Source organism: Parasteatoda tepidariorum, chromosome 5 (genome assembly GCF_043381705.1).
Source record: "Parasteatoda tepidariorum isolate YZ-2023 chromosome 5, CAS_Ptep_4.0, whole genome shotgun sequence".
Lineage (NCBI taxonomy): Eukaryota > Metazoa > Arthropoda > Arachnida > Araneae > Theridiidae > Parasteatoda > Parasteatoda tepidariorum.
This window is the reverse complement of record NC_092208.1, coordinates 85,446,223-85,462,031: the sequence shown is the minus strand read 5'-3', so window position 1 is coordinate 85,462,031 and position 15,809 is coordinate 85,446,223. Positions and strand designations below refer to the sequence as shown.

The 15,809-nt window shown below is 32.2% G+C and overlaps 1 protein-coding gene across 1 annotated transcript in view; it reads right to left on the bottom strand.

The window, feature by feature from the left end:
* Positions 1-102: 102 nt before the first annotated feature.
* Positions 103-15,809, bottom strand: part of LOC107457283 (spindle orientation adaptor protein inscuteable) — a 37,137-nt gene continuing 21,430 nt past the window's right edge. The window contains exons 8-16 of the mRNA XM_043054022.2: positions 15,216-15,268; positions 14,521-14,626; positions 13,335-13,448; positions 10,532-10,657; positions 7,034-7,208; positions 5,173-5,348; positions 3,400-3,625; positions 2,447-2,523; positions 103-1,491 (exon numbers count right to left, since the gene is read on the bottom strand). Of these exons, the coding sequence (XP_042909956.2) occupies positions 1,360-1,491; positions 2,447-2,523; positions 3,400-3,625; positions 5,173-5,348; positions 7,034-7,208; positions 10,532-10,657; positions 13,335-13,448; positions 14,521-14,626; positions 15,216-15,268 (1,185 nt within the window). The 3' untranslated portion in view covers positions 103-1,359. The remainder of the gene's footprint in view (positions 1,492-2,446; positions 2,524-3,399; positions 3,626-5,172; positions 5,349-7,033; positions 7,209-10,531; positions 10,658-13,334; positions 13,449-14,520; positions 14,627-15,215; positions 15,269-15,809) is intronic.

The following is a 15,809-nucleotide window of genomic DNA, read 5'->3' as shown; positions in this document are numbered from 1 at the left end:
ATCTTAAAAACTGTGATTATTGTGGTAATTATACATGCAAAATCAATAATTTACTTTTGCGAATGTGTACACTATTAATAAGAATAAAGTTAATAAAATGCGCAATATCCAAAATCCATTTTATTTTCATCCAAAAATGATTACAATGCAGCAAAATATTTATCACAATTTTCTACTCCTTCTCAAAGTCTTTTATGAACGTAATTTTAATTTTCAACATGAAATATATTCTAAATAATTGAGTAGTAAAAAAAATATTTAATTTTAAATTACAAATGATGATTTAATTACAAAACAAGTATGTTTTATAATATGTATGTATATTTTTTATACAATATATATTTAGGTATTTTATTAGTTTGAAAGCTTAAATCACCTTATTTTAACTGTTGACAACAAACTTAGTTTGGGGAAGAACCAGGTTGCTTTCCTACTTTAGAAATTTGTTTCTTTCTATGATTTTAGAAATACTGCTAGTTGATAAAATTTTTGTAAAATGCAAAGTTTTCTCAATTTAACTAATTTACATTATTTTTACATTTATAAATATTTTTATTAGCCAAATGAAATTTTTCAAAACTTATATGATAATATTGCATTCGATAATATTCGTGATATTATTAAATGAGATATTTCTAGATATCGATTATGATCGCGATAATGTCTCATTCTATATTTATCATTGTCGATAAAGAGCGCGATAACGTCTAATTCGTCATTCATTGCTGTCAATTTTGATCGCGATATTATGTTTGAAAATTATCGCTATCGATAATCACGACATTATCGTATTTGGTATTGATCAGTGTTCATACAATATTAATTGTAAAAGACAGCATTCAAGATATCTCCTGATATAATTTTAAAAATAATAATACCACGATGTGTAAACAATATTGATACATTCCTCAGCTCTACTTTTTTGTAATAACTTGGTTTTTTAGTCATGCAAAATAGGGTCACATGGATATAAAGATATGAATTTTAACATAGATAAAAGTCTTCCTCAACTTTAGAGAACATTGGGCTTTAAAATTTATAAACATTCTAAAGAACTTTGAGGAGTGAGAATCTGACTAGAGAATTTCTAAAAAGTAGCCAAGATTCTAAAGTTAACTAAATGAAGCTTTAGATAACATAGCCCCTTAGCTACGAAATGCAGCCTGAACATGCATAAGTTTTTTTTTTTGTTTACTTGGTCACTTCACAGATAACATTTAATAGATCTTGATGAATAGTTTCTTCCCCTCCAGATCCTTGGGTCATTAGGTAATAGCACTTGCTCTTAACTTTAAGAAACAGCAACTTTCTCCTGTTCATAGTAGTTCCCGCAAATCTAAATATACAATTTGATCCTTTTCATACGTAACTCTCCCGTTTTGAGGAGTGTGCTAGAAAGGCATCCCACAATCGTGGTTCTATAAGTTCTTGAGCACCAAGCTTTATGAATTCTTCTTTTTGACGCACAGCGGCAATTTTCCTCAGAGCAGCCTGAAAAACGCACTTGTTAGTGATGAAAGGTAAGATTTAACATTTCCATATTATATTCTTTATAAATAGAATCCGCGCCTCAAGGATTTCCCCACTATCTACACTTTCCCTCACTCCATTATCATGGTTTCAGAAAAAACTGGCTTTTTTCCTTCGCAAGTATATTCCAACTTCTTACTGAAACATACTGTTGTGGGAAAGAAAGCAATATTTGCGAAACCATGGTAACGGACTGGGAAAAATTGAGGAGATTAGAGGAAGCGCATAAGCTTAATGTGCCTGTTCAGAGTTATAGATCAGAGATTTGTGATTGTAATTACAACAGGAGTAGATAAATAAAACATAGATAAATTAAGGCGACTAAAAAGTGATAATTTGAAAAAAAATTTGAGTTGCTATTAAAAATCGGAAAAAGTTGAGAAATCAGTTTGATTTTCAATAAAATGATGCTTTTTTTAAAAACATTTTCAGAATTTTGGGTAATCTTGCCAACAGTATAAAAGCCTCACCACGAGAGAGCTGGAACAAAGTGGTGTTTTATATGAACTTTTGGATCATTTACATGTAGTGGTGTGGAAAATAACTTTAATTCAAATTTGTAAAACAAAGAATGTATGATAATGCATTAAAACACAAACTAAGCTACTAGTAAAAGAAATTTCCCTTTAAAGCATAGAAAGTAGGCAGCCCTGCTTTTTGAATCAGTCTACTAAATTAAATACAACATGTATGCAAAAATAAAAATTTAGTGCGTACCTGAAAATGTAAGTGGTATTTTAGTTGTGGAAAACTCTTCTTAGATATAATAAATAATAGATGAATGTATTTTGGCCACGACCTCAATTAAAACTAGTTCATGTAAAGAATTTTACATGTGTGTATTCATGTATTTTGCAATTCATATAGGTTAAATATTGCTCAAAAAAATTTGTGAATTAAAATCGATATTACTTACCAAACAAGCTACTAGCACTGAATCACTGTCATTCCGTTCTTTTCTGTCTTTGCACAATTTCACCAGTCGTTGAATTCCTGTCAATAAAATATACAAAATGAATGTTAGACCATTTATGGAAATGTTACATTTGTCATTTTTTTTATTATTTATGCTTATGATATTACAATAGATTTATAAAAATGAATGTCAACGTAGGAGGCTATTTATTGTTCTAATTATCTAGTTATTAGATGGAGCAATTAAAAATCTTTTGTGGATTATCAGTTGCGGTTTGTTCTTATTTCATTAATTTGTGATCACAACGCTCGAATACGGGATATTTTTTCTTTTTTTAATATTTTTGTATTCAGTTGTTAAAAATATTTTTTATGAAACTTTCTTTCAGAACTATGTTTAATGTAGTTTTCAGTATATTATAGTTTTCTAATTCAAAAGATTTTAATCTATTTAAAAATCAAGACAGAAATTTACGTATTTCCTTCTCCTATGACTCTCCACACGCTAATGGTGAAAACATGCGAAGTGTTGCCATAGGTAGAGAGTTCTGCTCTACGCCACCTATAGCCCGTTTCGATCGCCGATTGTTCTGCTTTTAAATTTTTTGTACTTCAAAAGAAAGGTAAACTTTGCTTTTGTTATTGTAAAATTTAGTGGAATTGAAAACTCGATGAAATTTTTAATTAAATAAATTAGTTTCATTTATCCTGAAATAAGCTCATTTTTTTAAACATTTCAATATTGTTTTACAGTGGCCCCATCTAAGAACTAACTAACTAGAGAGGTGAATCGTAAATTTAATATCTAAGGTGAATAACAGTATAAGTACAATTTAGTTTTATGAATATTATTTTAACCCAATCATATTTATATCTTAAACTATTGTGTTAAATTTAAATACCTTGACTAATGTTTTATGTATTACTATTTTAAATCATGTTTTTATTATTCACCTTGCATTTCTGCCACTATATTTGATGTATTTGCATTGGAGCACAGTCTTGCAAGTGCAATTGCAGCTTTCTGCTGAACTCTCTCACAAGCAGCAAGTTGTGGTGGTCCATGGCTAGCTGACGGTTTCAATTGCAAGAATTGCATCAGTAGAAATAAACTTCCTCCTGAGGACAAAATTTCCCGATATTCATCTTTGGCGGCCATGTTTGCTAAAACAGTTGCAACCTGTAAAAATAAAAATAAAATAAACAAATTCTTTCATTTACCTAACTTTGTTACTGGAAGAATCACAAAGCACAAAAATAAAGAACATTTTGAATTACTTTTGATCAAATGATCAGATTTTTACGTACTGATTCAATTTTAAATGTTTGAAGGCAGATGGTACCCCCTTAAATTTTCTAATTAATCGAATAATTAGTACAGATGATATTTTAAGTTACGAAATCAGACAGAAAAGCGTATTTTTTTTGAATAAACAACGGAATTGGTATTCTGACACCCGAAATATAGGGCGCAGCCGCAATCTGGGAAATATGATCCAAATGGTTTGGTCAGAAGCGATCAAAGCTTGAACCCCTTAACGCTAATTTTATTTTTTGCGTATTCCACCATATCTTGAGGACTTAAACGAATCGAAAAAATGTTGCACACAATTATAAAATTCTTTATTTATTACGCGTTAGTTAAAAAGTGCTTATAATTGTAAAATCAGTTGTTATATCTCTACCACTAAAGAGAACCAGAAAGTTTTGGAAACTACAGCTATGTAACTTAATATTATATTGAAATATGGTAAATATTTCACAATAAGATTTTATGTGAGATATAACGTTGCAGACAGTTGCCGCGATATTTTCGTGTATGACAAATATCGATGAAGGTAATGAGCATGATATTATCATAGTCGACAGCTATCATTATTGATAATTCTCTAGTACTTCCTATTTTCTGTATAAGATATGAAATTTGCAATACATGTTGAGAGAATATAGAGTATCATTTAAAAAATATCGATATTTAACGATATATTAATCAACATTGTTCACGATCCATGGTTGTCTAAATTAACTCTTTTCAGAGAAGATTATTCTAAGGGGTAGAAAAATTTATGTTTAAAATTTGATTTGAATTTATTAAATTTAATTTAAAATAATTTTCGTTATGAATACATTGCCAAAAATTCAGCATTTTTCTGCTAAAAGAGGTAATAGTAGGTACTTAATTTACGTCCCTCTAGATCTGTACAAGGGGCTATTGGCGACGGTTTGGGAAACATCCTTGAGAATGATCCTAACACATGCTATCACAATTTCGATCTACTACAGAGGGAACGGCTGCTCTGCCTTGGTAGCCCGACGACCTGCTCTCGAAGTCGAGCTTTTTACAGCAGAACAGTTCAACTGGGACCGATACCAAGCATCCTCGGTTCCTTCGCAGGCTGATCAAAGTGGTCAACCACGGCCCGCTGCCAGTGATGCTTGGCTTCTGTGATCTACTGGGAATCGTATCTAGCTATTAAACTACTGTAGGACTTAAAGCGTAAGGGAGCATTTACATAGCAAGTGATCGACTTAGATGCAGGTGCGAATATTTACGAACTACGTGTAAGATAAACTGCTCGCGCATGCGCGAACTGTATTGATCCACTATCGCATATGCGAATCGCATGCAGTGAGAATGTTCCATAACAGAAAAGAGTTTAAAACATTTTAAGCGTTTTTCTTTTTTTTTTTTGCAAAATGGAGAATGGATTTAAAAAAAAAAATTACCTGATCTTTGATGAAAAGTGAAACTGCATGAGTTTTATTTCGGCAAGCATCCACTAGTATTTCCAAGACTTTGTTCTCTTTCATCTTGCTCAAGGCATTTTCCGTAAATGAGAGATTTGCAAGGGCAGCAGACGATAAAAGAAACACTTCACTATTCTCTGTGGCAGAAGCAACGCCTATAATACCCAGAATTCCATTATTATTCAAATTATATAAAATATTTTTATTCCTTTTAAAGTTAATGCTATTTGTAGCTGTCTCTGTTATCTAATATANGTTATATTCACTAATAATAGTAATAAATCTTCGGTGTATTTACCCTATTAGAATTGCTTTAAGTTGAAAAGCGAAAACATCAGGCTTTTCTTACGATTTTATACAGAAACATTAAAACCCCGAAAATAAATATTGTAAAAAGTAGTTTTTCTTTTCTTTCTAAAATTGTTCCGTTTCATAGTGTAAGAGATGAAGTATGAATAAACGCCTGTTTTAAGCATTTTAACATTAATTTCAACCTGATTCTTGATTTTCTTTGTGGTTAATCGCAGATGCTCTACAACTTTGCAATATACTTTTAATCCTACATTTCCACCATATTTTAGACTAAAAATTTCATCACTATGACTGTTCGATAGTTAAGAGGATAGATAAGGTATTTTGTGGACACCCTGCTTGTGTTTAATATGTAATGCGTTCCAACAAAATATAATGCTATTTTGGCTTAAGGTTAATTGAGTTTTGGTATCAGAGTCTCGTGTTAATGTACTTTTTGTATATTTTATTTAAAAAAAAAATATTGCACTTCATAGTTTTGTGGATTTCTTGACTTACTCGCTATGGATTGCACTAATCTGTCTGCACTGCCAGACACACTTCGTTATTTTGGTAATAAAAAAAATTCATATTGCACTCCTCCCGATTTTTGTGGATTTCTTGACTTACCTGCTATGGATTGCACTAATCTGTCTGCTTTGTCGGACATACTTAGTTATTTTTTTTAAAAAAACATATTGCATTCCCGAGTTTTGTCGACTTACTTGCTATTTATTACATAAATCTGTCTGCATTGTAGGACACACTTTGTTATTTCTAAAAAAAACCGTGTCACATTCCCGCGTTTTGTCGATTTCTTGACTTACTTGTTATGGATTGCACAAATCTTGTCTGCATTGTTTGACACACTTCCTTATTTTTTTAAAAATAAAACATATTGCATTCCTGAGTTTTGTCAATTTCTTGACTTACTTGCTATGGATTGCACTAATGTGTCTGTATTGTCGGACACACTTCCTTATTTTTTTTAAAATAAAGCATATTGCATTCCCGAGTTTTATCGATTTCTTGACTTACTTGCTTTGGATTGCACTAATCTGTCTGCATTGTTCGACACACTTCGTTATTTTTTTAAAAAAAAAAACATATTGCATTCCCGAGTTTTGCCGACTTACTTGCTATTTATCGCATTAATCTGCCTGCATTGTCGGACACACTTTGTTATTTTTGAGGGGAAAAAAACATGTCACATTGCTGCGTTTTGTCGATTTCTTGACTTACTTGCTATGGATTGCTCTAATCTTGTCTGCATTGTTTGACGTGTTTCGTTTTTTTTTTAAAAAGAAACATATTGCATTCCCGAGTTTTATCGACTTACTTGCTATTTACTGCATTAATCTGTCTGCATTGGCGGACATACTTCGTTATTTAAAAAAAAAGAAGAAAAAAAAACGTCACATTCTCGCGTTTTGTCGATTTCTTGACTTACTTGCTATGGATTGCACTTATCTGTCTGTGTAGGACACACTTCGTTATTTTTTAAATAAAGCATATTGCATTCCCGAGTTTTATCGATTTCTTGACTTACTTGCTATGGATTGCACTAATCTGTCTGCATTTTCGGACACACTTCGTAGCACATATGCGCTTCCTTCAGTCCAGGGTGCAGTTATTTGTGCAATGACTCCCGCTGCTTCGCTCCGAGCTTCTTCTGCAGAATTTTTGTCACTGAGTACATCACACGTACAGTCAACTCCACCGTTCTGCAAAAAGAATTAAAAATTCTTTACTAAACTGGAGGTACAAGTGATGTAAGTAAGCATTTTTGTGTAAACAACACATGCAAATCACTCTTAGACTTACCAACTTTTTTGAGTTTCAACAAAACTTTAGCTTTAACATTTGGCTCAGAAGGGCCTTAGCCGAATGGTCGAGCCTTTCCGCCAAACGCTCTTTTGCGTTAAGGTAACGTTTACGTAAGGTTAGAATCCTGCTACATCCCTGGATTAGAGGTGAGATGGGTTTAGTTCAAGTTTGAGCCCGACGCGAGATGGGGTTCATTTATTGAAAAAAGTTTTCTATCTTGGGTAGGCTCGGGCTCATTATAAAATTTTGATAAAATTCTTTACTACTTTTAAACAAACGTTTGGTTTAGTTATTAACACTTTGTTGACCGGAAAATTTATAGAGAAACTATGTCATGGCACGGACTATTAGTTTGTATTTGTATACGGAAATGAAATAGTCTAAATTAACTTCAATAAATTTTATTTATACTGAATGTAATGAACATTTCCTTCCCGTTTTTATTTAATATCACATGCATTTTACCATATTATTAATTTATAGTTATGTAATTTTCTTTTGTTAATGTATGTTTTTAAAGATTAGTTATCCTCATATTAAGAACAGAAGAACGTATATCTCAGACTGCGGCTCTAAGAAATCCTATGTATCTTGGGCTGAGGTTGGCTCGAACCTCCAAAAGTGAGCCCAAACTCCTCTCTATCCTGGATGTATCTTTGACGTGTTATCCTTCTTTGGTTGGTGTTATCTATTCTTGAAATTCTCTCATTTTGCATCTTCCAAAATGAGAGTAAGAAGTTAAAATCTTCTTTCCTTTTTTAATATTAATATAATTAAAAAAACATTCGCTTACAAATATTGCAATCCTATAGAATGATTGCAAAACTACAGGTGTTAAAGCTCGAAAAAATAACTTCCTCTCCTTAATTTGGTTGAGCTGAATTTCGCATGGTTAAAAATAACATTTCTAAAAGCTTCAAGCTCTTTTAAATTATGCCAACAGTTTTGCCATCTTCCCAAACATTTGATGCCAAGAGAAAGATTTACATAGAGTTAGTATAGAAGTATCCGTATTGTTTTGTCATCTATCTGTATGTATAACAATCAGTAAATAAATTTGATTTAAAATTATTTGATTACAATGAAATTCAAATAATTTAAACGTGTCCAAGGATTGGGCAAAAATGTGGAATACATTTCTGACTAACTGGAATGGAATATAAAAATAACTTTTATAACATGGAAATAATTTTGCTTTTAGCGTGAAACTGTTTTGGAAAATTTTACATGGCAAAACTGTTGCCATAATTTGAAAGATCATGCTTGAAGTTTTTAGAAATGGTGTCTTTTTTACTAATGCGAAGTTCGCACCGTCCAAATGGAGAGTAGGAAGTTAAAATCTTTCATTTTACAATATCGCTGAAATTTAAAAAAAAATATTCTTATAAAAATAGTGCAACCCTATAGAATGATTTCAGAATTTCTCGTATTATCTCTTGCTCGAAAAAATTTATTAACTTTCTCTCCTTATTTTGGTCGATCCGAATGTACCAGTAAAAAGTGTAATCTTTCTAATTGTGCCAACAGTTTTGCCTTGTAAAATCTTCCAAAGCATGTGCAGCTAAAAGAATGATTATTTCATTACATAGAGTTAAGATAAAAGGGTTTCCATGTTTTTGCCCGAGCACTGTGTGTTTTTATAATAATATAAAACTGTGTGGCCCTGAGCCTGAGAAAAGCTTTTGATTGGAATTTTAAATAGCTAACTCAAAATGACACCTGACGAACGAACACTCACATTCGAAATTAATCGGGAAATTTGTAATTAAACACAGTGTAACCTCCAGGGAAAGACCACCTCTATGTAGTGACCTCCTTTTATATACGACCACTTTTAATGGGAACGTATTTTTTTTTCCATAGACTTTGTGTTGAAGAAAACCTTTAGGAGAGACCATCAAAACCTCTCCCAGCGACCGGGCAAACATTTGCACCAAATGCTTGAAAGGTCAGATAAGGAAACACGAAAAAATATCAAAATAAATTGAAAATATTTGTGTGAGGTTCTTATTTAGAGAGCTCTTTTTAACGATTTTTGAAAGAGGTCTACAACCTCATATTGCAGTCATATTGCACTAAAAACGATGCTAATGATGCTATATCAATAATACATTTTTAGAATTAAATAAGGTCCCGCAGTGGACTGATCGTTAAGACACGGTTCCCAGCAGATCACCGAAATCAAGCATCACTGGCTGCGGTCAGTGTGCGGGTGGGTGACCCACTTGGATCAGTCTGCGCAGGGGGCGAGGGTGTGTGGTATTGGTCCTCGTTAAACTTTTCTATCGTAAAGTGCTCGACTTCGCGTGCAGGTCGTCGGGCTACCGAAGCGGGGGTGCCATCCCCTCTGTGGAGAATCAAAATTGTGATGGCATGTCTTCGGATCATCCTCAGGGATGTTTCCCAGACCGTCGCCAAAGCCCATTGCGCAGCTCTAGTGCGACGTAAATGAACAAAACAAACAAGAATTAAATAAGAAAAAAAAGTTATTCTAGGAAAAAAAACTAAGTATCTCAAACAAGTAAACCTCTTCTCATTTTTTAAAGCTGACTAATTTTTATGAAATAAAATTAATGCAAACTGAAGCAAAAAATATAATTATTCATTTATTTAAAATAGTTCTATCATTTATAATTGGTAAATTTGTTTTTACTCATAATTATATCAGCAGGGATCATTTTTATGAACGCTAAATTTTATTCATCTTTCCGATTTTCATGACGCCAACGCACGTGACATTTCCACACCAAGGAAATGACACTGACTAAAAATAAAATCGTTTGCAAAAAATCATGTACTTTCGATAACAATTTTGAAGTCTGTGGAGGTAACCTTTATAAACGACCCACCTCCATTAACGACCATTTTACTGTGAAACAGAGTTTTTGTTCCCCGAGAGGTTTCACTGTGTGCCGTAACAATATTAATCGTATAATTTGAACGTCGCGATGATTTAAATACGATTTAAGCCATTATTCCAACGTTAAAGCATAGATTTTCCCACCATTTTAAATGCTTGATAAAACTCTCGGGCATAAAAATTCTTTTAAAATAGAACATGAAACCATTTTCTCTCCCTCAGACTTGTGACGAATATAAAATTTTCAGGCTTATTAAAAAAAAAAAAAAAAAAAAAAAAAAAAAAAAAAAAAAAAAAAAAAAAAAANAAAAAAAGACAACGAAAAGAAATTGCGTTGTTTTAAAATATAATTGTACTTACTTCTTCGAAACTGCGGATAGCTGAAGGCACACAAGTAAGAACAGTTAACGCTCTAAGAGCACATGGATGAACATCTCTCCATTTATCTTCCACGCAGATCGAAAGTAAAGATCGCACAGCTCCCAGCTACAAAGTTACACTCCATTTTAGAATAAAAATATTTCATTGATGATTTATTACAAATTATTTATTTCATTTATGGATTGTTGACAGTAAACAATAACAAGCTTCCTTAATCCGGAAGAAATTTAGAAAACTTCCGGTGTATCCGCTTATGCTATGCTTACGAGGCGATGTGTGAATAATTCCAAGGTAATTTATAAATTCAAACTGGTCATGAGCATAAAAAAAATTTAAGAAAATTAATATTACAATCGAAATAATTAATTTAAGGTGTGCCATGTTTTGTGTATTATCCGTTATCTGGCTATATTTGAGTAAAATATCACAGTTTATGTTTTCTGAAGTAATATCAATACATCATAGCATGTTTGCGGAGTCTTCTGAAATTGATTGTTAATTGATTTGCTTAAAATTAAATTGAAAGAACATGTTATATGGTAAACACTGCAAGTATAATAATATTAGCACGTTAACTCTAATAATGGTCTTAAAAGTTACTAGATTATCAGTCACTAGTCACCAAAGGGTGACAAATACATCGAAAATGGCTACCAAAATTTCAAAGCTTAGTAGCCAAAAGTAACAAGAATGTAACAGGCCTAATATGAAAGAATAAATTACGCAAATCCAGTTCTTATTTTGATCGTTTTTCGGCAATTCTTTCTACGAATTTTCACATGTTTTTCAAAATCCTAATATTTTAATACGGTAATACGACTCTAGGATATCGAATCGTGCTTTTGAGTAATAAATTTTTAGTGGATTCGCTTTTTTGAGTTATTACAATACATTTTTCTTAAGACTGCGATTTTTTTTTATACTTACGATACGTAAATATCGAATCACGATTTTAAATAATCACTTACAAAGTATTGTCGCTCGCGTTTTTAAAAGTTATTGCTATGGATTAACACAAAATTTTTTAACTCCCGAGATTTATAATTCAGTAATATCATACGCTAATATTGAACAATGATGATTCAATATTCACTAATCACTTTTTGATGGACTCGATTTGTGATGATTTCTCCTTAAATTTATGCATTGTCTTGTCAGTTGTTTTTTCAAAAATAAAAATTATGGATTTCCTCATGATTTTTAAAATTCAGATAATTTTCAATACGTTTTTATTATTACGCGTTAATTTCAAAGTGAGCATTTCAGTAATAAATATTTGATGGAGTCGATTCGCAATGATTAGTTTCATTGATTTTTCCGAGAGTTATTACAACATGATTTTTACAAGGTTTTCAAAATCTCGGTATTTTTAATACGTTATAATTACGAGATTTGAGTTATTACATTTTGACATTCAAGCTCTTTTCCATCGTAAAGATAATGGTCATGTCGATTGTTTCTTCTGAAACTATTGCTACAGTTTTCCATATTGTTTTTAAACTTGTCTAAAATTTTTATCTTTATGACTCTGGTAGCCAGTGGTTTTTAATTGCTACCCTATAGCTCTACTATTCAGATTTTACCGTTTTAAAACAATTGAAAAAAAAACATTGCGCATTTTAATTCTAACAATGATGTAAAACTATTCTCCATGTAGGTATATTGTAATATTTAAACAGTTAGAACGAAACCACCTGCATTTTAACTCTAATAATGGTTTTAGTCGTCTCTATCCTACGATATTCTTTTTTCAACAATTAAAAATAACCTTAACTATATCTCCAACTTTGTTCTTAATATTCCCCATCTTGGTACTATCCATTTAAAAAATTTTAAATCCTAAACATCTGCAGTTAAAATATTTGCTTAGGAAAATTCTTTAAAGTTTATTTCCATATCTCTAGGTATCAGAAAAATTGCATAAAATTCATTTCCATAGCTAGGCATCAGGGAAATTTTATAAAACTCATTTTCATAGCTAGGCATTAGGAACATTTAATAAAATTCATTTCCATAGCTAGGCATCAGGGAAACTTCATAAAATTCATTTCCATAACTAGGTACCAGAAACATTTTAAAAATACAGTTCCATAGCTAGGCAATAGTAAAGAATGTTACTAAATGTGCGTCGAGCAACAAATGTGTAAATGATATCTAAAGGTCTAAGCGTTTCTAGTCCAGTAGTTCTTATTGACTGAAATCAATAATATTTCGTCCTAAAATACATAATAAATAAATAAAAAGACATAAGAAACACAAATTGAAAAATTTAAGAGAATACAATTGTTTTAATACCTATAAACATGCGTTATGAACAAAAAATTATTTTTAATTCTTGCTCGGCTGTTTATTACTTTTGTTTGCACTTAATTTTTCAATTTGTGTTTCGCAAAGCTGTTTCTTAGCTTTATGTTTTTGAACAAAAAGTTTTCTTCTTGTCTTTACGCAATTTTAATTTGTTTTTGAGCCAAGTTGCTGATTATGAAGCTATTAAAACCCTCATTTTTGAGGTTTTTATTTTCAATGAAGAAAAAAAAGTGTAGAAATATGTAAGAACGTTTGATTACTTAATTTATGAGAAAAGTCAAGAGACATGCAGCAAAATAAAGTGATTGTTACGAAGAGTGATCAGGGAAAATGATATTCTTCATATGATTTTTTGAAATTAAAGTAACAACTAATTCGAGAAACTTCCCCCCAACACTTAATCATAATTATTGTATTTAAACTAAGACATTTTCTTACAACGGTTGGAGTTTTTTGGAAAAAATCAATAACTTACTTTTACCAATAGATCGCAAAATGTTGGATTCATTCTTCCTAATAATATAAGGGCAAACACTGCTCTCTTCAAATTTTCCATATTTGCTGCTCTTTCAACGCAGTCTGCGATCACCTTTAAAAAGAAAAGAAACATCACTGACACAATTTCAAATAAAATCTTCATATTACTGATTGGTTAGAACACCGCTTTTTTTCGTTCTTTTATTGCTAATCCATCGTTAAATTATTTAGTTTTTATATTATTCTACAATACATCCTTGCTATTAACCCTTTCGTTACGAGGACAGTATTTAGCTGGCATCCACGCGATGTCCTGTGCTGTACTATTTGATAACCGGACCCAATCTGCTTTAAATTGCCATTGGCTAATTTTTCTTCTTCTTTTTAACGGCAGGCACTGAACTTATCGTTTTTCGCCAAGGAAGGTTTTGGAAGTGTTGCTCACTTTGCGTTGCCCGGTGACCACCTTGAGACCCAAGTCACGGAGGCGAGCAGCATTACCCACTCCACTCTGCCACAGATACCCGTTCATAGAATGGGCCACATTTACACAACAGAGGACAACAGACAGAAGAACAGAGAGAAACATCCATGCTTTAGGCGGGATTCGAACCTGTAGCCATTGGTTGGTTTCACGGTCAGACACGCTAGCTACTCGTCCACATGGCTGGCCCACTGGTTAATATTCATTGACCTACATTTGATTAATATCACTAGAAGTATATTTCGTAAGCGCTCGTCTCCCGATGAGGTGGCTCAGGTTTGAACCCCAGTGATAGCGTGGCTGGTTGATACGAATTCTGCTCTCGGCTTACATCGACCACAGTACTGACGTAAAATATTCTCAGTTGTAAATGGATCATGGGTTGGAATCCCCTTGCTACCTGGCCAACTGTGAGAGGTGTTCGTGGCTTTCCTCTCCATCGCTCTGTGACTTTTCTCAAATGCGGATCATTTCAATCTAAAAGTTCTCCATGAAGGCTAGTTTGTCCTAATGTTTGATCCAGAAGTTACCTTGTCTTTCGGATTAGATTCAAAATTACAAAGAAATGGAGCTGAACATTGATAGTCGTAAATTGAGAATAGGGTTCGCTGTTCAACTCTGGTTGTAAAATAAAACCGGACTGCCGTAACGAAAAGGTTAATCAATTGATGAACATTATTTATATTGAGATGTTCCTTACAAATAGTTCTCTAAGAATCAGCTGTTGAATCAATATCATTGCGTGCTTTTGTATGTTTTCAAGCTCTTCCTTTGCTTTGGATTTCCATTCATTGTATTTTCCATTCCTAAGAAAGTTAAATATTAATATTAGACATTAAAGTAATTGGCATTCATATAACTTTATAGCAATATAATATTATAATCAAAATTAGGTCTGACTCGCTTATTCTTCCCTAATTATACCACCGAAAAATAATATGGCGTTACAGCGTGCGAGAAATAATAAAGGTGGAAAATGTATTGTTTACAATGAATACACCCTCAGGGCGCGGATGATCAAGGTTAAGTATCACTGGCCGCTAAATACCTGCAAAGACGTCTTTTAAGATTTAGAGCCATTTTTTGGTATGTACCGTGCGCAAAATGAAGAATAGACCATCCAGTATAACTTATGATCTAATGATCGGATCTTCACATTCTAGGACTGAAATGACTAGGTGACCTCAAATATGCTGATTATTTAGTGCAAATTATTTAGTATATTTTAAGTTACAAATTCAGACAGAAAAGCGTATTTTCTTTGAATAAACCTAGCTTTTTTCAACGGAATTGGTATTTTGACACCTGACACACAGTTCTAAAATTTGAAATAATTAAAAAATATACAATTAGTAGCAACAAAAAAAAAATTGATGCAAAATAATATGCTCTTACTTATTCACTATATCCAATAGAGTAGAACATGATGTTCTTACTTTGGCCTCAATCTGCAAATAGAAGACATTAATTAATTTTTAGATCAATTTGCTTATTAATATTAAATGATTATTTTTTAAAATTACCAATGTTTTCAAATAAAACACTGAACGAATTTTTTAATAATAATTTTGTAAAGGGTGCTCCAGAATTTGTTTAATAGTTATTAAAATTACTACACCCTTAATGAATAGTTTAAGAATACTTATTAAAAATGAACTGTTATTGTAAAGGATCGGGGTTTGATCCCCGGCGACGTCTTGAAGCCTAGATCGATGCGTACCAGCTTGTCTGGGTTATGAAGGCGGGCGGTGCGTAATGCTAACCACATTGTTGCCATTACACCGTTGGTTACGAAGTTATAGTGTCTTAAGCTCCACGACCTACAAGGGGTTGTTGCAGGAATGCTTTACTTCTCAGTTTTACATTTTAAAAATAAAATAAAAATTGTATCCACATTGGGGGTAGCAAATGAATATGAAAGCGGGGAAAAAAAGTTCTTAAAATCTCACGAATAACTTCTGACGCAAGTGGGATTTAAATTGCAAAATC